The 26,592-nt window shown below is 46.6% G+C and overlaps 1 protein-coding gene across 2 annotated transcripts in view; it reads left to right on the forward strand.

The window, feature by feature from the left end:
• Crmp1 (collapsin response mediator protein 1) overlaps positions 1-26,592 on the forward strand; it is a 50,106-nt gene that overhangs the window by 8,124 nt on the left and 15,390 nt on the right. For both annotated transcript variants that reach the window (NM_001136058.2, NM_007765.4), the window contains exons 2-5: positions 15,051-15,139; positions 18,502-18,686; positions 23,166-23,330; positions 26,096-26,157. In NM_001136058.2, coding sequence (NP_001129530.1) covers positions 15,051-15,139; positions 18,502-18,686; positions 23,166-23,330; positions 26,096-26,157 — 501 coding nt within the window. The remainder of the gene's footprint in view (positions 1-15,050; positions 15,140-18,501; positions 18,687-23,165; positions 23,331-26,095; positions 26,158-26,592) is intronic.

Below are 26,592 nucleotides of genomic sequence, written 5' to 3' on the forward strand. Positions count from 1 at the left end.
AAGTGCCTTGTAACAATTATTTTATGCGTTCATTATGAAGTGGACTTGGTCAATACTCAACTCATGGGAAATGTTCAATGTCATACTCTTACAGGTTGAGAACTGCTGGTAACATATTTAGCTTCTTTCTCTATACTCATGAAGTCCGAGGAATGGAAATTTGACTCACTTTAGTGGCCAATATTGTTCCCATAGAGACTGCACAGGGTACTTTACCATCAGTGCTTGCCAGCAGTGCACACACCTGAAGTAAGGACAGGTTGGATCAGAACATGCCAGGAGGAGCTTAAGGACCTGGTCAGAAGCAGTGGGTGGCTTCATGGGTTTCGCAGAGGCATAAGCAAGAAGTTAGAACCGCATAGGTGAGGTCTGGGTCGGGAGGAAGGTGGGGTTTTTACACAGCCGAATCCGAGGGGCCTGAGAGAAATCTGAATGTCTGGACAGCTGGTGATGCTTCAGGGTTGCAGAAGTTGGGGTGCATTGAAGTAATAGAAATGTCAGGGCTTCTAAGATTGGGGCAGACTCCAAGAAGGTGTCTGATCTTGGGCACACCACTTCCTCCTCTTAGATCTTGAGTTCTTTTCCTTACTGTGTAATACATGAGGTAGTTAGGGTTCAATGTTACAGGCCATTCTGTCACTCTGTGGGTCATAGGAAGGAGCTGGAAGCCTGTGAGCTGGGAGAATGGTGTGTTGGAAGACGCAGTTACAGGTTTGACTCCTGGGAGCTCACACAGTCTCTCCACGCATCGGCCTTTCTTTATGGCCACGTTAGTGAAATGAGACAATAACAGCCAAATCCTCCATCACTAATGAAAGAAACTTGTGGGATGCTGAGAATAGTTTCTGCGCAGGGTAAACACCCCACGGGTGAGCCGTCAGCATGACCATTGTGGGACAGTATACAGGTCAGTTTGAGCTATAGCACATGACCCTGAAATCTTGCTCATGTCACAAGCTGTGACCTTGTCCCTGCTGCTGCTGTTAGAAGGAGCATCTGCCCCATGCATCTCTTTAAGACCCAGGCTGAAAGAGGAACAGAGCATGGAGACCGGGAGCCTAAAAGACCTTTAGGAACTCTGGACTATCATGGCTTATCTTATATTTAAAGTCGTGGGGCTGAGCCCAAAGTCAGTATAAACCTGGAGTCAGCCACCAGAGGTTACACAGGCCAGTTCTGGTGTGGGAAGAGATGCTTGTAATCATCTGTTGAGACTGATGCTGAGCTCATCAAGAGTCATGGAGAAAAGATGCTGGTTCTTAGGTGGGGTCTGCTCCCAGGGTGGTTAACATTACAGGTTGGAAGGAGGGCAAAAGGCATGGGTCATGTAGACAGGGAACCATGCAGAGGTGTAGAAGAGATGGTGTAGAAAGGAAAAGGTAAGCTACTCCAGCTGAGGCTTTTTTCAGCCCGAGGAACCGAGGAACCATCTAGAGTTGGACTGCAGGGTCAGAGACAGGGTTTACAGACTGTTTGAGCAACCTCTGTCTGCAGAGCCCTGAGTGCTCACAGGTGCTGAGTACAGCCCAGTTTCTTGCTGTGAGCAAAAACCAAAAAATAAAACGAGACATCTGGTGCTGACAAGACAAAGAAGCCTCAGAGACCATCCCCCTCCTCTCAGCACCAAGAACTAGGTCAGGGCAGTGTACAGTAGGGTGATGTGGAAGGGTAAGCCTGTGCAATCAGGGCTGCTAAGGGCCTCCATGAGACAAGGAAACATGGCTGCCTACCTAGCTGGTGATATTTGGTATTTAAACCCTCTAGGAAATGCTGCTAGGTTTTAGACTATTTGTGTTTTCTGGTTAGAGAGACCGAGAGCCATTTCCCTGGACAGATATGTCTAAATCCCAAATTTTGCTCTGAGCAAAGTCAACTGTGAATTGGTGCTGGTGTATTCATGAACTGTGGTGGGAGCTGGAATACTTGACTCAGAATGTGATTCAGCAAACATGAATGGGGCTGGGGGTGGGGGTGGCTCAGTGTGTAAAATGCTTGCCACACAAGGTCTGAGTCTGTATCCCTAACACCCGGGAAAGTGCTAGATGCGATGGTGCTCTAGGAAGTACTGTGGGTGGTACCTATCTGGGAGGTGCACCACGTGGTGAGGTAGGCAGATCTCCAGAGCTCACGAGCCAGAGCCTAACCAAATCCAGGTTCAGCGAGAGAGCCTGTCTCAGACAATAAGGTGCAGAGCCATTGAGGAAGAGATCCTCCATCAGCATCTGGCTGCATGCATGTGCATGTGCATGCATGCATCCACATGAAAGGAACACATTGGTGCCAGGCTGTGTGAAGCCCCCAGTCCCACAGACGCTACTCAGCCCTCTGCTGCAGGAACCCGGAGCGCTCTCCTAGATCAGGAACACCCACTCTAGCACTCTGCCTTTGCCAGCAAAATCTCTGTTTTCTAAGGAACACTGTTCCCCCCTGGGATGGGGAGCTGTGAGCTCTTTGGTTAGTTTCTCATGTCTGTATGTTCCACTTTATCATGGGAGAGTCTCCCCTTCTCATCTTCTCTTCAAGAGCACCCTGCATTTGCCCATTCATCCAAGGGATTCTACCGTGTGGGTGGATAATGGAGTCCACATGGTAAGCCTTGTTTCTTGGCTGAGTGAGCTTTTAGCTGCTCCTGCAGTGGTTCTCCCTCAAACCCTGTCTGTGGACTTAGCTCTGAGCTAGTTTGCATCATGAAGGTAGGGAGAGTGGCATGAAGGGATTTAGAAACGGGGGGTCTTCCAGAGTGGGACCTGAGCAGCAGGGAGAGGCATATCTGGTTTGCCAATGAGCTTAGTTACTGGCTTTAACAATGGACAGCACCCTCTCAAGAACGTTCAGAAGTCAAGTTGAGACACAGCATGTATGACTTTACTCCCAGGGGCTTGACTCAGTAATAAACCTGATGTCAGAACTGGGTCAGTTCCAAGGTAGACTCAATGGGTCTGATACAGAACCACATAGAGCAAGCTGATGGCTGCTTGAAGAGTGTGGTGCCTATCCTCAGGCCTGGGTGGTATACACACATGTGCAGACATGCATGTGGTTGGAGACTGAATTCAGAGTGTCATGTCTGCTAAGCAAGGACTTGACCACCAAGGTATATCCTTAGTAGAAATGTGCTTTTTGTCATAACAGACCCTGAAGGCTCAAGCCCTACATTCTACACAAATATTTGAATTCTGTAACCTCTAAGTTGAAGGGAACCTTATAAACGTGGGGAGGTTTTCCGTGTTTGTGTAAGAAAATGCCAACATGATTTATTCTCCTTGCTTGTGCAGGAATTCCAAGTCTCTTCTCCTAGAATCTTTACAGTTACAGGTTACACTTCATAGGGCAGCTGGGCTTGCTCTGGGACAGCTATGCTCCCGGTGTGTGTGTGTGTGTGAGTGTGCGTGTGTGTGTGTGTGTTTCTTTTGTGAAGTGCCCTTGTTTGGCTTGAGAAATGACTCACTCCTCTGCCCTCTTGCTGCTCTCAGAGACGGTTAACCTTCTCAAAACACCGCAGGTCATTCTCTGTGCTGAGGACAGCATCATGTTTGGCTTCTCTTCCTCTCTGTCCCAGTTTGCTTTCTATTGCTGTGATAAACACTCTAGCCAAAAATCTTCCCAATTTAGGGAAGAAAAGGGTTTATTAGGCTTACAGTTCCAAGTCGTAGTATATTGCTGAGGGGAGTCAGGGCAGGAACCGAAGCAGCAAACCAAAGGCCGGTTTAGTTGCTGCTCTATGCAGTGTGACCTCTAACCAGGTAACTTGCAGCCAAAGGAAGTACAACAGAAATCATGGAGGAACACTTTGTGCTGAGTTATTCACAGGCTTAAGGTCAGCTTGTTTCTTTCTACAGCACCAGAAACCTGCCCAGGGAATGGTATCGCCCATAGTGGACTGAGCCCTTCCATATCAGTTAACACTCAAGAAAATTCTTCATATGCTTATCAACAGGCCTGTCTGATCTGGGCAATCCCTTGATTGAGGATTGAGACTCTTCTCAATAGGGTATACCAAATTGACAGTTAAAACTACAGTATTTCCTTCCCCACTTTTTTTTTTAACTTAGCTTTATTTCTGGGCATATAGAGTAATAAAAATCCAAAATAAAACTCAAAGGATTTGGCACTGAATTTTAAATTAGTAAGATAAGGAACATTCTTCCTACTTTTCCAAATGCCTCAGTGCAGATGTATGGCCCCAAATCTTGGATCTCCTAGGCTGGTGTTCAGTGTGTGGGCAGCCTCCAGGCTTCTAGATCTTATCCTGGTAATCCTGCAAAGTTGGAGCTCTGACGACTTCTATTTACAGAGGAGGGGCACAGCCTGCAGAGGCAACATGGGGTGGGGGTGGGGAAACTGTGGTCTCAGCACCAAGGAAAGATTCCCTATTCTATGGAATAAGGCAGATAAAGCTGAGCTGAAAGATGGAGCACCTTGGATGTGCTAGCCAGAGGTACAGACCTCACACTAGGGAGAGCTCCATATGGTACTACTGGAATGACGATGGGAAGGCTGGGATGTGTGGGCTGAGTGGACCTGGCAAGTGGCCTGTCCTTCAGAGATGGCCCAGGGAGGGGCACAGCTGGTGTTAATTGGTAAGTATGGTGTGTCTTGGCAGCGAAAGGGTAGGTTAGGCATGGAGGAGCCTGCTTCGTTCTGCATGAGGAGACACTGCCGAAAGGTTGTGAAGAGGAGTGAGACAGTTGGATTTGTGCTTCAGAAAGTCACCCTGGCTGTCATGTGGTAGAAACAAGAGAGGCAGAAGGGAGACAGATGCGAGGGCCAACCTAGGACAGGTACATCAATTGTCTGTGGAGACCTTTCTCAAGTGGACAGTGCTAGGGTCCCCGTTTATCATGGTTTGCCACATTGGGAGCTTCATCTGCAGTGCATTCATTGTGTTGGACACGATCTCATAGGCAATAACAAAGGGAGTGGGGTCAACAGAAAGTGGTGATGCCATGAAGCCACACCCTTCTGAGCGGATTGGTGTAGTTAGCATGGAGATGGACTAGCTAGAAGAATGAGCTGTGTGCACCTCTGACTGATCATGCTCCCCTGTGCTTCTGTTTTCTCCTTGGATGATAACACAGGGATTCTGTCACAGTCTTGGGCTTTCTAGTCTCCACAATCAAGAGCAAAATAAACTTTTACTGGTTAATAACCCACCAGTTTCAGGTGTCCTGTGACAGGAGGTAAGGCAGTTGAAGAAAGGTATGAGAGGGTGAAGGATCTGAAGTTGAAAACACACATCTCAGAGTGATCCACCTCTCCACAGGACTGTAGTCAGATGCACTGCCAAGTGTTGCCCACAGATGAACCTGTGTCAGTTGTGTCATGCATGGGTACTGAAGCACAGTTAGGACTCTGCACAGTGTCCTTAGAAGATGAGCCATGTTCTCTAGTAACCTACATGTTCTGTGATGTAATGAGGACAGGGGGCATTGTCAGTTCTTAGCTGGGTAAGGCTCTATGCATAGTGTCTGACTCCCATCCTTCAAAACGGCCAAAGCTTTTTAATGTGCCTTCCCTTCTTGGACCACATTCCCAGCAGGGATTAGCCTGACACATAGGATGACCTTGAAAATGACTCAACAGATGTGGATCTACTTTTGCTTAACCAATTGATGGAGGGGGGCAGAGCCCTTGCACTATCATTAGGGACAGTGAGGATACCCTTACTCATAGATAACCCCCAGGAGTCAGAGGAGTGGGAAGTCACAGTATAGGTGACTGAGTTTCTGCATTTGTAGCAACTTCGCTTGCTTCTTGTGGAAATTTAAGAATTAAAAATGAAAATGGAGACCCATGTAGATTTAGTTAATGCTGTCTTTTGCAGACAGCAGGAAGGACCTGCCCCCTGGGGTCCCTGGAGAATGCACCATTTGACAACCAGATATTCTGTCACTTGAGAGTGTTTCCTGAACACCCACCAGAATGATAGGCCTGAGACCCTGCTGTCACATGTTGCCCTGGGAAAAGGCCTAAGCTCTATTCCTTGGGGCTCACCTACATTTCTGATTCAAGAACGGAACACCATCCTGCTCCCATCCAGGCAAAGGAAAGGGTAAATGGATGCTAATTAGACTGAGTTCCATACTGGTTTCCACTCCCTGGGTCTTTCCTGACTATGGATGTGTAGGCTGCCACAAAGATGATTTTGTGTGAGTGAATAAACAGATGTGTGTAGCTGTGTAGTAGCACTTGCTGCTGCCAGAAAGCCTGGTGGGAGATACGGAGGGGCCGAGGCTGTGGCTACTGAGGATACAACCCCATTGTGTCAGTGTGAAGGGTTTGGGCTGTTCAGCTCGCAGCCGGCACATGTGTTCACTGTGTCATTATACTGTACTGCTGCATAGCAAACACACCCACACTCTGCAGTTCATTTTTAGTGATCTGGGGATTTTTAGTGATGTCATTTGTTACATCTGGACAACAAGAATTTTGCTAAAAGCTCCTGGGCTGAAATTTTTACCAGATCACCCCAGGGTAGTTGTAGGCCATATAGACCTGGTCCTGGTGCTGTGCTATGGTCTTGGTCTCTGTCTCTATCTGCCTTTCTGCTCTCTGTCTGTCTCTCTGTGTCTCTGTTTTTGTCTGTCTCTGTCTCTTTCAGTCTCTGTCTCTTTTTCTGTGATTGAATGAATGAACACCTACACACCCTAATGAATTTTTGAGTTTTGACCATGATCCTTGTTCACTGGTAGAGGTTGGGGAGTTGATAACTTTCTAATCTCAGCGTCAACTTCCCCCCCATCCATAAGGGAAATCATTTTTTGCCTGTGTTCATTTCCTGACATGTGTATTTTCTCCAGGGCGGGGCGCCCCTGGTTTCTGTGAGGCTCATTCCCATGTTTTCCCTTTACAAAGGAAGCCCCCTCCCCCACTCCTGGGAGCGACTGCGATCTTCATTTTCCTGTCCTTCCTGCTTGTGAATATGGGAGCCTTCCTTGAATCTGTGACCCGAGGACAAGTGGTGACAGTCTTTGACATCAGGGGCTAATCAAGCTGAGCACCAGAAGGGATAGGACATGGGCCGTTTGGAGAATTAAAATGCTGAAAGGGTGGTAGGAGACTTGGCAGTTCTTGAAGTCGATGACAACCATCATGAAACGAGCCGCTTTAACTTTAGTTCTGTGGGGATGTAAAAATAGAAAAGCTTCCAACCAGTCCAGAAAGAAAAGCAGCAAGGACCCACAGTGCTGGATGAGGTGAGGGGAGAGAGGGACCTCCAGGTTTGGAGAGCCTCAGTCCCATGTGGACGCTGTGGCAGGACCACGGACAGCACCCACCATGCTGATCCCTGCCTTGAGCCCAGAATGCATTTTTTGAAGGTCTGTGTCTGTGAACACTCTGTTTAAGGAAGTGTTCCCCTCCCTGTTTTTATAGCTTTGTAAATTTCCACTCATATTTTGAGAACCCAGCCCAGTCCCCTCTCTGATGACACAATTACTGTACTTCTTTGTCTAATTACAGCTTTTAGTCTCTGCTGTATTTTGGACAGCCACAAATGGCCAGCCAGTGATTTTCGGATAAGTGTTAGGTGAGGGTAGCACCTCTTTCTCTTCCTGTGACAATTCACAGATCATAGGAGGATTTTATGCAGTTTCCAGCAGCTGCCTTTGTGGAAAAGACCAATTTCATTTCCACTGTGTGGGAAGAGAGCAGGACCCCATGGGAGGTAGGATCCTGTAGTGTAATTCCTCTTGGGAATAGACATGCTGTGTGATCTAGACTCATCTCCAGCTGAGCCTTAGTGTGGCTTTTCTGTTGTGTGGATAAGAATGTCTGAAGCGTTGATTTAATTTTTTGTAGTATAGCTCCACAAAATATTTCCCATCTGTATGGAGGACAAAGGCCTCCTGCCAGTGTGCCTCTCTCCAGTGGTTCTGGTAGCAGATAATGCTAGGCTTGGAGCAGAAGCCCTTCCTATGGTCTGGGCCACCCTCCTACTCACAAGACTCTTGCTAGTAGAAGTGGCATTGCTGCCTAGAGCTGAACTCAGACAGACCCTTCAAAGGAGGCATTCAGCAGCCCCACCCCCTGTGAGCCTTGTGCTCTGGGTGTGCCCCTCTCCAGATAGTGCGGCAAGGCCTCCAGAGACTAAAAGCAGGAGAGAGCAATGTGTCATTTGTCAATCTCTCCCATGTTCTCTCTTTCTTTTCTTTCTCCCACCTTCCCTTCCTCTTCTCCTTGTCAATCATTCTCTGTTTCATTCTCTTCTCATTTCTCCCTCTTCAAACTTCTTTCTTCTTCTCCCCTTCCCTGTTGCTGTCTGAGACCTGCCTCTCCTCCCACTCAGCAAATATTTGCTGAATACTGTGGGATCCCAGGCTGGCTCTTGGGGACGTAGAGATCCGATGCACGGGGCTCTATGGCTCTAAAGTGAAGGCACCTCAGCAGCCCATGGCTGTGTGTACACAGACAGAGGCAGTGCAGGGTTTTCAGGGGAAAGTGTGTATCTTATCTCAGTGATGACAGGGAGAACACCAGGGCCATTTAATCCCAGGAAGGCACGTTTTTTTTCCTCTAAGTACTTCCAGGTGAAAGTTGTCCTCTAACATTTTATCATCTGTCCTTAAAACTCCCTAGAAACTATGCGAGCAGTCCAGTGATAAGCCGTTGGTGGCATGACTATGTCACCACACCCAATGATTCTTCATCCTTTATTATATATACTTTTTTGACATTTTCCTTGAGACAACATCCCACACCCAGTTTCAGGGTCACTTGATATATATTGTAACCCCCTATTCTTACCCTCAGGTCTCTGGACAATTTAAGATAACCAGTGACCTACTTTCCATTTCCTCTTAGTTTCCCCTCCCACATTACCATCATGCAGAGCCCAGATTCATTTTTTGTGAGGCGCATTCATGCCCCAGGATGTCACACCTGGAGACCTTTCTCTGTTCCACACTCTGAGGTTACAGACATTCACAGGCTCAGTGTTTCATGCTTTAGCCAACCACAGATGGAGAATAGTGAACAGTATTTGCATCTTTTCTTAGCATGGACTTCTCCCTGGCCCTCCAGTTTATAGTCCTTCAACAGCACAGGCTGATGACTGTTGGCGTGATGTTTCCATTGGCCCAGTGTTACACATAACCCAGGGTGACATAATCTATAGATGCTGGATGCCAACACTGAAACATTTTTTTGAGGGAGTGGAACCTGTGTGATGTCTGTGTGTGGTCCTGGAGCCAAATCTCTTATATATGTGGGGCTATACCCAATCAAAGGCCTCCACCTGTAAATGGTTACTTACAAAAGAGATCTTGCCACAGGAAGTGGCTGAGACAATCCATCCTCTAGGCTGAGCCCAGCACTGCTCTTGCCCTCAGTTTGTCCTAATTGGCGGTCTGTTCTGATGTTGCTCACACATGAGGCTGAAACCAGGATGTGCACAGACTGAGCACAGCCACCTTCTGCTTATCGTTGTCCCTGTGGAACGAGCCAGCACTTCCCAGAATATTCCATTCACCTACTGAATTTCTCCTTGATGTCTTCTCAAGGTGTTTCATTTTCTGTCCATTTCCTGAGGTAGTAGGTGGCAACACTACTATGTTCTATAAATGCATGAATCTTATGCATTGATGTTTAAAATACATAATTACACATAGCTTATGCAAATGTAATTATTTTTTTGTATAATAAAACTTACCTGGTGCCTAGTTCATAAGGGATTATTTGTTTATTGATTCAGTTTTGCTGCATTGGAGATGGAGCCCAGGTCCTTGTGCATGCGTGGCAAATATTTTCTCACTGATTCATGGCCTAATCCCAGTGATATTTGTGTGTGTGTGTGTGTGTGTGTGTGTGTGTGTGTGTGTGTGTGCATATGTGTGTGTGTATATGCACATATGCATGTTGTGTGTGTGGAAGCCAGAGGACACACATGAGTGTCATTCCCTAAGTGCCACTTGCCTTTTGTTACTTGAAACCAAGTCTCTCATTTCATGTGTAATTCACTGATTATACTAGACTGGTTTTTCAGTGAGCTGCAGGCATCTGCCTGTCTCCTCCCTGGTGCCGGGATTAAAAGCACATGCTGCCACTCCTGGTTTTCTTGAAGTGGGCTCTGGAGATGAACTTGTGTTTTTGAGCTTGCAAGGCAGGCAGCTTTATTGACTGAGCCATCTCCTCTGCCCCACATGTGAGTTTTTACGATGAGAAAAAGGAGTTTTAGAATGCAAGGTCCTTGGATCAGAGTTATAATATTTCTAAATTTCATCTGCTCATGGGGTGTCATGAAATCTAACATCTGAAGATATTTTAAAATGTGTCACAGTGTGGTTTGGTGGATTCCATGTGGACAGGGAGTTGAGAGTCCTTGAGTCTGATCTGTGAGAGCCTTGGCTACTTGTGCAAAGCTGGGCCACCCATGTTCCTGAGTTTAATCTGTCTGATACACACCATCCCATGTATCAGTTAGAAAGAACATACTTGTCAAAACACTTTTCCCAGATGTCTTCTATGGATATTACCCCACTTAATTGACCTGCCCTGTTCATGGGGGGTGTGAAGCGTTCATGGAAGAAGCTATATACAAAGTTCCTCAGAGTCTTCATAACATACTGCATGCTGTCAGGGTTAGGGCTTTGTGAGGAGACTGAAGCCTCCCTGCTGTGCTGGGTGGCATATTCTGACTTGCCACACCTGGGGACCCTCGCCCATGATGGCACTTTCTGTATGTCTCTGAATTGGAGCTTAGCAGCAATGATGCTGAGAACCCTTGTTTAGGACTGGGAAGATGGTTTACTTGGTAAGGGCTGGAGTGGAAGAGTAAATTTGGTTCCTGGAAACCATACCAAAAAAAAAAAAACAAAACAAAACAACAACAACAACAACAACAAAACCCAACCAAAAACCAACCAAACCAAACCAAACCAAACCAAGCAAACCAAAACAACAACAACAACCCCCCCCCCAAAAAAAAAATCAAAACCAAAACCAAACCAAAACCAGAGAAAGGTGATGGATCAGCTGTTAAGTGCTGGTGTGGAGAACCTGAATTTGGTCCCTGAAACACACAAAAAGCCTGACATGGTGGCGTGCCTGTAATCACAGTACAGGGTAGACAGAGATAGGCGAATCCCTGTGGTTCATTGGCCAGTCAGGTTAGCCTACCTGGGAAGGTCCAAGCCAATGAGAAGCTGTCTCAAAAGAGCAAGACTAAATTCTGGAAGATGACACTAGACCTCCATACAGGTGTACACACCATCTACATGCACACGTGTTCTCCCACATGAATGAACACACACACACACACACACACACACACACACACACACACACACACACACACACAGAAAGAGAGAGAGACACACATAGAAAGAGAGAGACACACAGAGAAAGAGACAGAGACAGAGAGAGGCAGGTGACAGACACAGAAAGACAGACAGAGAGAGAGAGACAGAGAGGGGAGGACTTTTACAAAACAGAGTAGCAACCATTTTCAGGAAGGAAGATAGACAGACAGACACCTCAATTCTTGCCTGTGTATACATTTTCCACTACAGATTTCTTGGTGTCTGTCTCCTGGTGGTCCCTCCCTCTCACATACAGAATCTGGAGTTAGATGGAGGGGTGTGTTTGAGCACAGGCTCTGCTTTTCGACTCTGGAAACAGAGCTGGCTGGGGATGACCCGGCACACTGCATTTAAATGCCTCCTTTCAGGCAGTGCCTGAGAAACCCACCATTAAATGTGACAAGGCAGACACTGCTCCCTGCTGCGCAGCAGCTGTGGATGGCGCGTGCTTGCCTGCTGCTGGTGCTGGAGAACCCTCACCTCCCACTTGTCTGTGCTGCCCCAGACACTCAGGGCCCAGTCCTCTTCTGTCTGATGCTTTGCACTGCCCTCTGAGGTCTCATGGGGTTGCAACATCCTTTCTGCCTCCTTCATTAGGAGCACAGGACAGGAGGTTGGACTGGAGGAGAGCTACTAATTTTGCACTTCTAACTTTAGAGACATTCCAGCTGGGGAGTGGGGGCTGCTCCATATTTTTCCCTTTGAACAAATGATGTCATCTCTTTTCCCTATCTTTACATATTCATCTTTCAAGGCCAAGTTCAGGCATCCCAGGATACCCATCTGCCCATCATCCTTCAGTATTTTCATCTGTCCACCCATCTACCCACCCACACCTCCACCCACACATCCATCCACCTTCCTCTGATCTGTCCATCCATTCATCCACCTAATAATTCATTTTTCCATGTCACCCATCTATCCTTAATATATCTATTTTCCTCCCTCCCCCCTCCCTCCCTCCCTCCCTCCCTCCCTCCCTCCCTCCCTCCCTTCCTTCCTTCCTTCCTTCCCTCCTTCAATAAATGGTTCTGTACTGGTTAGTTTTTACAGTCAAGTTGATACACCCTAGGATCACCTGAGAAGAGGGAACTTAGTTGAGGAACTGCCTACATCAGATGGTCCATGGGAAAGTCTGTGGGGACAGTTTTGTTTAATAATTGATGTGGGAAGGCCCAGCCTGTTGCTGGTGGTATCATTTCCAGGCAGGTATTGTGGGATGTGTAGAAACCTAGCCGAACATAACATAAGTCAGTGAGCAAGTGAATAAATAGCTTTCCTCCATGGTTCCTGCCTCTTGGCTCCTGCCTTGAGTTTCTGGTCTGACTTCCCTCAGTGATGGATTCTGACCTAGAAGCTAACGTGAACCCTTCCCACCAAAGAGCTAGTTTTGGTCAGTGTATTATCACTACAACCCCTTAGAATCTAATAGGGCAAGCCACACATTAGCTAGACATGGATAAAGCCCGTGTGACAGATGCTCTCGTAAGAGCCGTGGAAACAGAAAGCAGGTGTGATGTGTAGGTTCTCCTGGCAGGTGGCAATCAATGTGTGATGCTCTTTCAGACGTCTCTGTCGTGTAGGGTCTGAGTGATGCTGCAAACTTCAAGACCCTATGATTTGCTTCTGCTCGGCAAGCCACAGCTTCCTTAGCTGGGATCTTTGGCTGGGCTTGCTCATGTCTTCCCCTCTCACAGCATCTGCCACGGCAGAGACACCATTAGGATCATGGTCCTTGGGATCAGCAGCTTGTCCTAAGAATCCCAAGGTTCTGGTAGATTCTAGTTTAACTGGATCCATACTAATTGTATTTAGTATTTCACGCCTGCCTCCTTTCTCTGAATCCACTGCCAGCTTCCTAGGTTCCCCTTAGATTCCCTGTTCTCCCCCAGGTAGTTCTGTCAGGGCCCTGTTTCAGGAGACGGGAGTCTTCTGGTTCTCTGTCAGACTCTCCCTCCTCAAGGAAGGGGGCTTAAGGCACAGTTGGAGAAATCACAGAAACAGTAAATGAGTATACACCAAAACTGGATAGCCTCAAAAATACAAAGAAAAAAATCTTAGTGCTGAACAATCTTAATGCCCTTGGTGAAATGAACAGACACTTATGAATCCACAAGGCAGAGTATCCTGTAGGCATCGAAAATCAGAATCATGAAGAACATGTCATAACTTGGGACATACCCATGGCAAAATGGAAAGAAAAAGGCAGAAACTCTGTTTCCCTGTCTGTGGGCTTCACAGTCTTCAGTGTGTCTATAACACTGTCTCTCTCTCCTAGCTGTCTCCGTTTTCATTACCTGCTGTGGTCCAGCTCTCCACAACTTCTCTGTGGGTCTGAACCTGCCTTACCTAACCCCAGATGAACTTGGAAGACACACTCTTGCCCTTCTGACCCCCATGAATCCCACGGCTTCTTAAACATTGTCCTCTCATCTGTCAGCCCAGCAGAGTAGACCCAGATGCCCCATGTGTCCTCTGGCTTTTAAGAGCTTGGCCCTGACCAGGAGCCAAAATAATGAATCAGCCAACATGTGACTCAGGCAGGGGGAGGTCAGGATGGATGGTCTAGAGTCACAGCTGTGGAAAACATCAAGCAATACGAAAACATCAAAATGTGTAGCCTCGGGCCACGTGTGAGGGGAACATGCTTTTAAGTCTTTTTATTATCCTTTACAATTCTCTGAACACGATTATTATCCTACTTAAAAAGTAGCTTATGAAATTTTTATTTTACGAATGGCCTAGTTTCTCTAATGAGTGGAAGTCACGAGGGAGGGGCTAGTGTAGGCAGCAGGAGCTCAGAGAACTCAGTGTAGGTGCACTGGAGGCTTCCTGTCCTTGCTTCCTCCACAAGTACAAAGACATTTCTGAGCAAGTCAGTAAGATTGTGTATGATCTGTTCTGACGTTGGGATAAAGGAATTGGTATTCATCGAGTAAATACCAAGTATTTAGTTGGGAGCTTGCTTGCAGTTTTAGAGAGTAAGTTTATGACCCCCGAGATTGTTAGGCAGACATGTAGGCATAGCTCTGGAGCAGTAACTGAGAGGTTACATCCTGATCTGCAAGTTGGAGGCAGAGAGAGAGAGAGAGAGAGAGAGAGAGAGTGGGAGGGAGGGAGGGAGGGAGGGGGAGGGGGAGAGAGAGAGAGAGAGAGAGAGAGAGAGAGTGGGAGGGAGGGAGGGAGGGAGGGAGGGGAGGGGAGGGGGAGGGGGAGGGAGAGAGAGAGAGAGAGAGAGAGAGAGAGAGAGAGAGAGAGAGAGAGAGAGAGAGACTGGGCTTCAAATGGGCTTTTGAACCCTTATAGCCCACCTCCAGTACCTCCTTCAACAAGGCCACACTTCCTAATCCTTCCTGAAACAGTTCCACCTACTATGGACCCAGCATTTAGATATATGAAGCTATGGGGACCATTCTTTTTTTTTTTTTTTTTTAAGATTTATTTATTTATTATATGTAAGTACACTGTAGCTGTCTTCAGACACTCCAGAAGAGGGCGTCAGATCTTGTTACAGATGGTTGTGAGCCACCATGTGGTTGCTGGGATTTGAACTTCAGACCTTCGGAAGAGCAGTCGGGTGCTCTTACCCACTGAGCCATCACACCAGCCCTATGGGGACCATTCTTATTCAAGCCATTGCAATGCTCATAAAAATAAAATAAAGATAAATAAATCCTTAAAGGCCAAAAACAATCAAAAGAACATATAGATCTTATCTTTGTCGTTGATCTAATGCATCGTTTTGTTTTTCAGAGTGACCGGCTCCTCATCAGAGGTGGACGCATCATCAATGATGACCAGTCCTTCTACGCCGATGTCTACCTAGAAGATGGACTCATAAAGTGGGTTGACCAGAACAGACTATTACATCTTTAACAGCCATGCTGGGTGTGGGTGGGTGGTGGCTGGGTTTCATCAGGAATTCTAAGGGACCCATGTTCTGAGGGTTTATGATCATCTTTGTCCCCACTGCTGTGATGGCTCCATTGCTGCTCTCTACCATTGATATGAGATTGCATAGATTTCCTACCTAACTCTTCCCTCGGGGTCTGGAAGGGGAAAGGAGGAAAGGAGAAGGCCACCATAGGTCCACCCTGGAATCTGGTACAGGAACAATGGGAGGAGTGTCAGGTTTGAAGGGGCCCTGCCAGTAGGACCAGCCTGGAACCATATGTGCTTTAGGAGGAAGAGGCAGAGAAGGAGATGTAAGAGGATGGGAGGAGGAGGATGGGGTTATGGGTGCAATAGAAGACACCATTATGCAACGCACAGTGAAGAAAGGGGCTCAGGAATGTGGGCTGGCTCTTGCCTTCACTTCTTCTCATCCTAGGAAACTAGAGAAGCCAGTAGGGAGGTAGGAATGGGCTCCACCACGAGTGTTTCCTGGGCACCCTAGCAAGATGCTAAACCACACGGTCTGGGGTTCTGTGGACATGCAGGTGTAGGTCAGTGCAAGGGTCTACAGCCCCTGGCAGTGTCACTGGGCTGTGCTGCCTGTGGAGGGGGCTCATTTTGGACCATTGCCCTTCCATTTCACAAACATAGTAGGCACTAAGAGAAGATCCATATGATGTGAATAGGAATTTTAGCTTTTTTATCTTACCCGGGCCCCTTCAATTTCCACAGGATCCCATGTGCTTGGAGAAGAGACTCTGAGCTCAGGTGGGAACTGTGTAAGGGAGATGGACAGCACTCATCACAGCAGTCACAGTCAGCCATCCTTTGGATGTCCCCTTGACACGCCTCCCCACATTCCATGCTGCAGCTTCCAGCTTCGGGGAAGCCCTTGTGTGATGCCAGGGTTCCCAGAAGAACCCAGTTGTTACAGACGCTCTGTGGGCCTGCTCACCTGTCCATTCTTATCTCTGAAGCCTGAGGCTTCTGTGTTCTACCGGGGATGGTTGCTCATTGGGGCTGGCATTAGGATTACCAAGGCAGTATTTTTTTTTCTCTCTCCATTGTTGATGTAGAAAAGTCAAGAGGAGTCGAGAGTTTCTGAGTTTGGTTTACAAGTGAATTTGCTGTCATCTGCATCTAGTGATGCCATCCAAGTGAGGACATTGGAAGATGCTGAGCTCCCATTCTAGTCTGGCTGAGGCTGGTCCTGGTGCCTTGACAGGGGCCAGGTTACTAGTGGCTGTGATTACTCTTCTCAAGCATATTATGAGGTTTCCTCCTGGGAGATGATTCTGTGTTCCTGTCTCAGCAGGGACCAGATTGCTGGCCAACATAGCAGGCTTGGTCACGGCAGCCTGGCCCTCTGGGAAGCTAGGAGTCTCTCTTGTGGTTATCATTTTTTGGGCAGCTTTGCTGGGCAGGCCCAGGAGTTTTTGTGATGTTCACAGATGTGCTGTGATTGCTTCATTACGGGGAGGGAGCTGTGCCCAGTGTGTGTAGCACTGTCCCACAACCCAGAGCTGTAACTAACACACACACACACACACAAACACACACACACACACACACACACACACACACACACACACACATTGTTCAATGTTCAGCTCAAGTCCCAGATCAAGATAAGGCAGGTCCCTCTAAGAAGGCTTCTCTTGTTTGTAGATAATATCTTTGCCCTGTGTCCTCTCAGGATTATCACCCCGTGTGCTCCATTGTCCTAACATCTTTTTAAAAATGTATGTTATTTTATATTAATTTTGAGATTAGCATAATTAAATTTCTTCCCTTTTTCTTTCCTCCCTCCAAACTCTCCCTCTTACTTGCTTTCAAATCCATGGCCTCTTTCTTCATTAATTATTATTACATTGTGTGTATGTATATATACATATATATTCCCAAATATAACCCGCTTAGTCTATACAGTGTTTCCTGTATCTATGTTTCCAGGGTTGACCATTTGGTATCGGGTATCCAGTTGGTGTGCATTTCCCTGGGAAGACCATCTCTCCTCTCCTCAGCATCCCTTAGTTGCCGGTAGTTCTTTGTGTAGGGATGAGGCCTTGTGAACCTTTCCCTGTCCCCTTCGGCATGTCCATTGGTGTCATCCTTGTTCAGCTCAGGTTTGGACCGCCATGTCAGTGAGACTTTCTGAGACTATGACATTCCTAGAAGACACAATCTCAGAACAAACGCCCTGATCCTTTGACTCTCACAGTTTTCCCAGTCCCTCTTCTGCAGTGTTTCCTGAGCTTTGCGTGTAGGAGTGTTTTGTAGAAGTGTCCACAGCTCTGGCCTCCACAGCTCTGCATTTTGCCTGGCTGTGGTTCTGTAGTATTCTCTATCTGTGCGAAGAGACACTTCTTAGTCGAAGGTCAAGGATGATGCTTATCTGTGGGTATAAGGACAAATGTGCAGATTGCTTTTAGGAATTATTCTAATTTAATAGTGACCTTACGTTCTTCTCCAAGATCCATGATTTCCTAGCTCTGGGTTGTTGGCTAAGTTTTCAGTCCCAGACATGGTTTTCTCCTCTTATTGAACAGTTCTTAAGTCCAATAAGAGAGCTGCTGATTACCACCGAGACATGCCTGCCACTTCTGATCATTGATCTAGGTTTATATGCATACTGACCATTGATAAACTTCATAGGCATCACAGTTGTGTAGGGAGATTCGGTTGCCTTCCTCCTTATGTCTTTTTAAATTAATCCTAGTCCTTTTGGATTCGGGCCCACCCTAGAGACCTGTTTTATCTCTGTGAAGACCTTGCCTTTATTACAGAAATATTCTAAGTTGCTGAGGGTTGAAGCCATAACATAGGGATGTTAGGGGGACACATTTCAGTACTTAAGTGTTGGTGAAATCCTGTGGAACTAATGATCCTGCTGCTGCCTCACTCAGTGACTCTTCTCTGTAACCCTTAGGGAACTGTCAAAACCGTGTAAAGTTCCCTAGGGCTGACCACTTGGTAGAGAGGACAGTTTCTTCTTGCTCTGCCATCTCCCCTCCTGGAGTCTCCTAAATAGCCCAGCCAAATGGCTAGCCCTCCCGTGCTTCTGAATTTGTACTATGCTGCATTCGAATATTAGATAGCAGGCTCTGAGCCCTTGAGAATGCTATGCCTGATCCTTCTTCTCAGCCCAGTACCCTGAGTCAGCTTGGGTGGGGAACACGTACTTTGAGGGGCTGACACTGTACAGTCTGTGCAAACAAACAGACAAACAAACAAACAGACAGACAAACAAACAAAACCCAAAACCAACCAAACAAAACCAACCCACAATTTCTTCGTTATTTGCCTCTAGACAAATAGGAGAGAACCTGATTGTTCCTGGTGGAGTGAAGACCATCGAGGCGAATGGCCGAATGGTCATTCCCGGTGGCATTGATGTCAACACTTACCTGCAGAAGCCCTCCCAGGGCATGACCTCGGCTGATGACTTCTTCCAGGGCACTAAAGCAGCGCTGGCAGGTGGAACCACGATGATCAGTGAGTGGCACTTTCCCTGGCCTTGGGGAGATGGTCCATGAGCCCTGCCCTCCACATCAGTACACACTGGTGCTCAATGCATCTGGCCCTGTTCTCAGGATTCCATGTAACTCCTTGTCACACCCTACCACGATAAATATAGATCATCTTCATGGGTGCTCTGGTCCAGAACAAAAAGAGTTCAAACATGGTGGAGGTTAACTCTCTAAAAGTTATTTTACTGTGTATCTGAGTGAAATTGTCACCCTTGTGATGTGTTCAGATTGGGCGTTTGCAGGTTCTTGGCCTCTTATTCAAGGACTTGAAACAAAAGCTCTCATAGGTTTGCAAAAAGTAGCGACGAATTGTTATTTAAAGCAGAGTTAGAGAACAGGTCAGAGTCCCCTGGGAAGGCAAGAGGAAGACACCCAAGGGCCCCATTATTGTTCAGGGAACATTATTGTTCTTCTTACGGGGGTTCAGGGAGTTCTGGTTGCTAAGGGCCATGGTGAAGGTGGTTCTGTTGTGACTGATAGTGTAGATCACATGCTTACTTTTCTACTGTACAAAGCCCTTACCACAATGGATCTGATTTTAATCACATACACTTCCAAGCATGCGTAGGCATAAGGTGGTAAAGAGGAGATTCTACCTAAAAGTTCCCTTTGAGTTTGCTTTACTATACTGCACCCTGAACCAGTTCAGACTGAATAGGCCTTTCTGGTCTCCTACCTGGGTATAAGGAGTCCATGAATGAATAGAACCTAAGACTAATGGTTGTTAAGGGAAGGAAAAAAATCTCTTCCATTGCTCTGAGAGGGGTGTGCATGCAGCTCAATGCAGCTGGATTCCTAGGCTGCTAACAGGTTGCTAGGTGTGTTATTTAGAGTGGTGTGTGTGTGTGTGTGTGTGTGTGTGTGTGTGTGTGTGTGTGTGTAGCATGTGCAGGTGAGAATCTCAGGCTACCAAGTAAATTATTAGTTATTGATATGAATATTACTTAAGGCTGTGCTTAGCCCAAGCAAAGTGGAGTCCCAGGGTGCTAAACTGTTCCTTATGGTTGCTTGTCTTAAAATGACTCGTGAAAATTCAGCCTCTGTTGAGGGTCTCCTGAGTCACATACTTCTGGCAAATGTCACCATCCTATGAATGCCAAGTGTGATGGGAGGAGATCACAAGGCAGGGCTCACTCTCTTTATCAAAGGCATCAGCTCACTGAGTGATCCCTGCATCAGTACCTTCTACCAGTACAAAAATGTAGTGTCCCAGTCATCCTCCATTAGGCTCCACCTCTCAAAAGCTCCAGCATGGGAACCCTGGGGACCCAGCTTCAGACACATAAATACTTGATGGACCTACTCAGGTCACATTTATGCTGAATCTGAAGCCCCATTTACTATTCTGCACTCATATATGTGGACAGGAGGGTAGCGCTGCAGTGGTCACGCCAGGCTATAGCTGGATCAGGGCACTGGGGCACTCCCTCTATGGAACCCATGCAAATGCACTACATCCTATTCATGGCTCATCCCAGTAAGCAGGATGGTCTTTGAGACCTCTCACCTCTTCTTGCAACAGCAGCCTTTCCCTCGCTCTCATTTCTACTCATATTGGCTGCACTAAGTCTCAGAGCCAGGTCCAACTTCCCTGAAGAACTGTCTGCCCCAGCGAGGCAGGGAGACACTGGAGAAGGCAGAAAGCTTCGGGGATGACTAATACCAGTCCAATGAGGTATGCCTGCTCCCTCTGCTTTGCTTTGTGTGAGTGCCTGCTTTTGCTTGGGTCCCGTTGCTATGAGGTTTTCTTTTAAAAGGCAAGACTTACGATAATCATTTGTCAAGCTCTGCTTCCAGAAAGCTTACTTTCAAGCTGCCCAGCCTTACCTATTCCTGCAGTGTATACAAGAGACTACATATGTCAATTGACAGCAGAGCCATCTGAGCTGTGAGAACCAACTCTCACCTAGCTTGGCTGACAAGTCAAGTCAAGTTTATGTCTTTTTAAATGAATAGCTCTTTAACCCGCTCACTGGCTAGGAGAGTGGATGAACCAGGACTTTAGACCAGAGTGAGCTTGGAACTGATCTTCAGAAACTAAACAAGGATGGGCTAGGACTCAGCCTTGAGGAGCCTCAGTTTCCCTACCTGCAGGCTAGGTATTAGGGTTAATATTCCTAATGGTGGACCCTGGCATTGATAGTGATGGAGATGACAGTGGCAAAGGTAGTGATGGTGGTGATGATAGTGAAGATATCAATGGACCTGATTTTGATAGTGGTATTGATGATGAAGATAGTGTTAGCAACGGTGGTGATATAACAGATATGATGGAGTTGACGGGGTGGTGATATTGGTCGTGGTGATGGTAGTGGTGATATTGATGTGGGCATATTGTGGTGGTGATGGTGGTGGTGATGGTAGTTTCCTATTTACTTACTTTTTCTATTTCTGTGATAAAACACCACGACCAAGGCATCTTATAAAAGACTTTAGTTGGTGTCTTAATTAGGTCTTCTATTTTGTTGTGAAGGGACACCATGATGACCACAGCAACTCTTATAAAGGAAAGTATTTCATTGGGACTGGCTTATCACTCAGAGGTATAGTCTATTATCAGCATGGTGGGAAGCCTAGTGGCATGCAGGTAGACATGGTACTGAAGAGGTGCTGAGAGGTTCTAAATCTCGATCCACAGGCAGCATGAAGAGAGAATGAGCCATCCGCTGTGGCTTGAGCTTCTGAAACCTCAAAGCTCATCCCCTGTGACACATTTCCTTCAACAAGCCCACACCTGCTTCAACAAAGCTACACCTTCCAATAGTACCACTCCCTATGAGTCTCTGGGGGCCATTTTCATTCAAACCACCACAGTTGGGCTTACAGTTTCAGAGTGTTATGTCAACAGTGGCAGAGCAAAGTAATGGCAGCTGCAATAGCTGAGAGCCCACATCTTGATCTGCAAGCAGAGGGTAGAGGGCACATTGAAATGGGATGAGTCTTTTGAAACCTCAAAGTCTACACCCAGTGACACATCTCCAACAAGGTCATATCTCCTAAACCTCCACAAATAGTTCTAGCACATGGGGGGCCAAGTATTCAGATGTCCAAGTCTTATGGGGGACATTTCCTTCAAAGTACCACAATCCATTCTCTGGTCCCTGTAGACTTGTGGCCATATCATAATGAAGCCTGCATTTGGTTAAACTTCAAAGTTCTTGTAGTAGTTTCACATTCACAGTCTCAAAAGTTTAAAAGTTCAAAGTTCATTTGTTGTTGCTTTTTAAACCCATAGGCCTTTTTTCCTTCACAAGTTGAAAGCTCAGCTAGATGGGGTCTAACCATGAGGGAATCCCTCCATTATTCCAATTCATCTCAGGCTTTTCCCTGATTTCCTTATCTCTTCCAGTGTAAGCCTTGGGTCCAACATCAACTTCCCTGTTGCTTGCTTCTCCACATATTGTGGATTTTGTATTTCACTTTGCACTTCTTACTCTTCTGCACTGTAAAGCTGAACAAGAGTGATTACTAATAACCACAAGACAGAGTCAACACTAGGGTGTTTTGAAATCTCCTCCACCAAAGAAATTCATCTATTCCTTTTTAGTTTAGCTTCAGGAAAATTCTTAGGTCAGGGCCAAATGACAGGCAGATTCTTTGCCAAAATATCACAGGAATGACTGCTAGCCCAGTGGCTGCTAAAGTCCTCGTTCCTCTCTTGAGATGAGCTTCCACATCGATAGCTCTTAGCACTGCTGTCTCCCAAGCCCTACTAGGCTGACTCATTATGCTCAGCTTATGGAATCCATCTGCTTTTCCAGCCCAAAGGCTCAGTCTTCCACATTCCTCCTCAGAGCCACACAGTCAGATATGTCTCAGCAATCTCCCATGACCCACTATCAATTTCTAACTTGGTTACTTACTGTTGTGACAAAATACTATGTCCAAGGCACCTTATAAAAGAAAGTGCTTAATTGCAGTTATAATTTCAGAGGGTTAGAGTCCTTGATGGCATAATGAAGGCATGGTGGCGGGAACAGCTGAGAGCTCACGTCTTGATTATGAGCAGCAGGCAGAGTGCATATTGGAAATGGCAGGAGAATTTTTTGGAACTTCAAATCCCACTCCCAGTAGTGTTCTTCCTCCCACAAGTCACACCTCTTAATATTCCCCAAACAGCCACCAAATGGGGAACAAGTATACAAATGCTAGAGATTTATGGAAGACTTCTCATTCAAACTACCACAGTGGTGCTATTCATGGGCATGATGGTGGGAATATGATGATGGTTATGGGTTATGATTGTGGGTTATGGTCATGGTGATAGTGGTAGTGGTGGTGATGATGGTGGTTGTATGGTGATACTTATGGGAATGATGGTGATAGTGTTGAATGGTGATTGTGACAGCGATGGTAATACTGATGGGATAGTGGTGGGGGTGATGTGGCCACTGTTGGAACATCTTGGGCTTTGAGCATCATGCCACATGTCTCTCTATCCCAGTTGACCACGTTGTTCCTGAACCTGGGTCCAGCTTGTTGACTTCCTTTGAGAAATGGCACGAAGCAGCAGACACCAAATCCTGCTGTGACTATTCCCTCCACGTGGACATCACAAGCTGGTATGATGGTGTTCGGGAAGAGCTGGAGGTGCTGGTGCAGGACAAAGGTCAGTGAAAACCCAGAATGGGCCATACAATCCCTTCACCCTCTTCTGTGAGCACAGCTTAGAGCTACACACTTCTGTAAATAGATGGAAGGATGCACTCCTGTTTCAGGGAGTCTGTATTCTTTGAAACCTTGAGAGAGCATTCCTATCCCACAGAATAAGTCCTATCTCCATAGCCTGACACAGAAGGCCTTTTCAGGTCTAGCTTTACTTTCTTGGCACTTGGCACTATGGTTGCAATCCCTTGTCACCTGCCTTGCTACTGGCCTCTGCTCAAGCCATTTCTCCCACTGGAGTGTCCCTTTTCTGCCTGCCAAATGCTCTTCCTCACAAATCAGCGCAGCAGAGCTCTTTCCCCTTAGCCTGTCAGAATCGCTTTATTCCTAAATACCTGAAGCCGAGTCTGACCTTGTGGGGGCACAGCCTTTGCGTTGCTCTCTGATTTGTCTGGCTGGCTCTGTGAATAATTTTTGTGGGTAGACATCTTGGTATCCCACTTGGTTCCCCTCTGTTGGAACGCACACCAGGTGACCCTGCTCATTGCAGACATGTCTAGCTGTTTATCGTATTGAGTAGAAATGGGCCAGAGAGACAGGTGGAAAACAAGGACTGGCAGGAGGATGGAACAAGGTGGAGACATGAGTGGTCAGTCCATAGGGGATCTTCCAGAGGTCCCTCCTGTACTGCAGAGGCTTCAAGGGGTGCTGGGTACATTTTTAATGTTTACAATACAGGTTATGTTTTCTAATTATAAAAGTATCATTGTTCCTAATGCATAAAACTCAGAAAAGCAAACGCTTCCCCCTCCGGTTCTGCTTCCGATCTCAGTGTGACATTGGTTGAACTTTACCGTCTCCACATTCTGTCCATGTCAGAGGTTTTTCCCTTATATGGATGTGCAGTCATTGTAATTTGGAATCTTTCTCTTCACTTAATGTTTCATGAGTGACATTGCCCTCCATCAGTAACTTTTTAATGACGCCATTTATGAAATGCAATGGCTAATTTGCTCAACTGGTTTGTTTTAAGTGGGTATTTAAGTATTCTGGTTGTGTTATTATAAATTGTGTTCTGGTGAGTCTCTTCATGCTCAAGCTGTAGTTTGGGATTTTTATGATTTCTTAGACCTCAAGAAAGAAAATCACAAAATGTGAAGGCTTTAGCACTTTTTCCAGGACTGTGACTCTTATGATCAATTGATTTCCTGAAAGATGCTCCCATCCGTGCAGCCGCAGGGACACATTAGTGTCCCTGGGTCCCGAGTGTTGTACCACTGGGTATCACTGCATTTGTGATGCCCTTGCTAATTTCAAGCCAGGGTATCATTGTAGCTTTCATCACAGGTCTTCAATTGCTAATTATACTCATGCTTTGTGCAGATTTGCCCCGTGCGACTACTCGATTGTCCCCGTTCCTCTCATCAGTTCAGAGTCCCAGTGTCTGTGCATGCTCTGCTGGCAGGAAGGCATGGTCCTTCCATGATGTCTACTGTGACTCTTGCTGCATGCTCAGTGTGTGGTCTGCTGTCTGGAAGGCATGGACCTTGCATGATGGCTGCTTTGACTTTTACTGCGTGCACAGTGGTCACAGGAGAACCCGCCATCGTGATCTCGCTGTCCTCCCTGAGCCCTGGTGACAGTGATATTGCTTTGGTGTCTATGACTATATCGAGGTTTTATATTTTCAGAAAGGCCCATCTCTGCCATGAATGCAGTCTCTTAATGTCGTATTTATGCTGGCCTCATGCATGTACTAGCTGTGATATTTTTACTTGAATATACTTGCTTAGTCCATGGTATTTTTATACTAATCTTGGAAAACAATTTTCATTTCTAATTATTCCCATTATTTTAAGAGAAGGAATTTTTGTAATGCTTGTTTTCTAACATTGGACACCTCACTTGACATTTCTGTTGCTGAGTAGAAGTCTCATCCCCTTTAATATTTTCAGGTTCTCTTAATCTTCTCCAAATGTTTTCACACTCTACCTACAAACCTGAGTCACACATCACAGGTCCCAGAGGAGCAAGGCTACATGACCCAAGATCCATGGCCTCTGTCCTCAAACAACTTGAAGAATGAGAGACTAGCCCTCTCAAGTCTGTCCCATGCTTCCGCAAACTGCTCCTCACAACCAAGTCTTGCCCTTCCTTTCTTCCTTTTTAAATCCCTGCCTAGCCTTTCTGCCTAGAGTCCTGGCAGGATTCCCCAGCCTGTTCCATACTCGTGTGTCCTCTGTTTCCAGGGCTGTCTCTCTATCGCAGGCTGAGTTTCATGGTACCCGCCCCCCCGCCCCCGCAATGGGGAAGGGTTATGCACTAGACACAGAAGTTGATTGCAACTTTGTGTCACACACCAGAGTATGGTTTGTACTGATTATGACATGAAACTTCATCTTGTGTATCTGTGTTACAATACAAAGAAGGGGTCAGGAAGCACATGCTTTCTTTGCATCAGCTGGAGGAAGACACTTTGTAGAAAGGATGATAGCCCCACCATGCACACCCCTCTCTCTTTTGCACAGTTCCTGATCTTCTTCTCTACCTGCTCCCTCTTCCCTTTACCCTCAGATCAAGCTCAAGTTTGATCTTTCCCAGAAGGCTCCAGGGACTGACTGCCACCCTTATGCTGTGTTTGGTGCCACACTGTGGACCCTATGGCATCGTCTCTCTTGGTAGTTGCTACCGAGTACCAGGTCATTTGATTTTCTGCAAAGACCTTTGTCGCTACTCAGATATGTTTTTCTCCATCTTATCTTGCAATAGGTGTCAACTCCTTCCAAGTCTACATGGCGTATAAGGACCTGTACCAGATGTCTGACAGCCAGGTAGGCTCTGCTACAGCTTCCCTTCATCTGCGCAGGCCAGAGCCAGCTTTCATGGAGTCACTCCCAGCACTAAGTGCAGAGTGATCATTCGCCTTCTTCTACCTTTGTTCATTCCTTAAAAGATATGGAAGTTGGGGTCCTAGGTGGGTGTCCCTCACATAGCTCTTCTCCAGCATTCTATGGGCAGCTCATTAACAAATAGCTGCTTGGAGCCCATTGTAGACATTCAGAAGTCATCTTCTGGACACGTCCTTCCTATAGGCCGGACAATTGGCCTTGGGGCCCAGAGAAGGCTGGGGAATATCCCACTGGCTCTGCAGGAGTGAGCTGTGGCCTTCCTCAAATAATGCAAGGCACTGAGGAAGTCAGACTCTCTGTTTTCTCATTTAAAAATTGTGAGACACCATTGTGTGTTTCCAAGGGCAGGCCTGCTGC

Source organism: Mus musculus, chromosome 5 (assembly GCF_000001635.26).
Source record: "Mus musculus strain C57BL/6J chromosome 5, GRCm38.p6 C57BL/6J".
Lineage (NCBI taxonomy): Eukaryota > Metazoa > Chordata > Mammalia > Rodentia > Muridae > Mus > Mus musculus.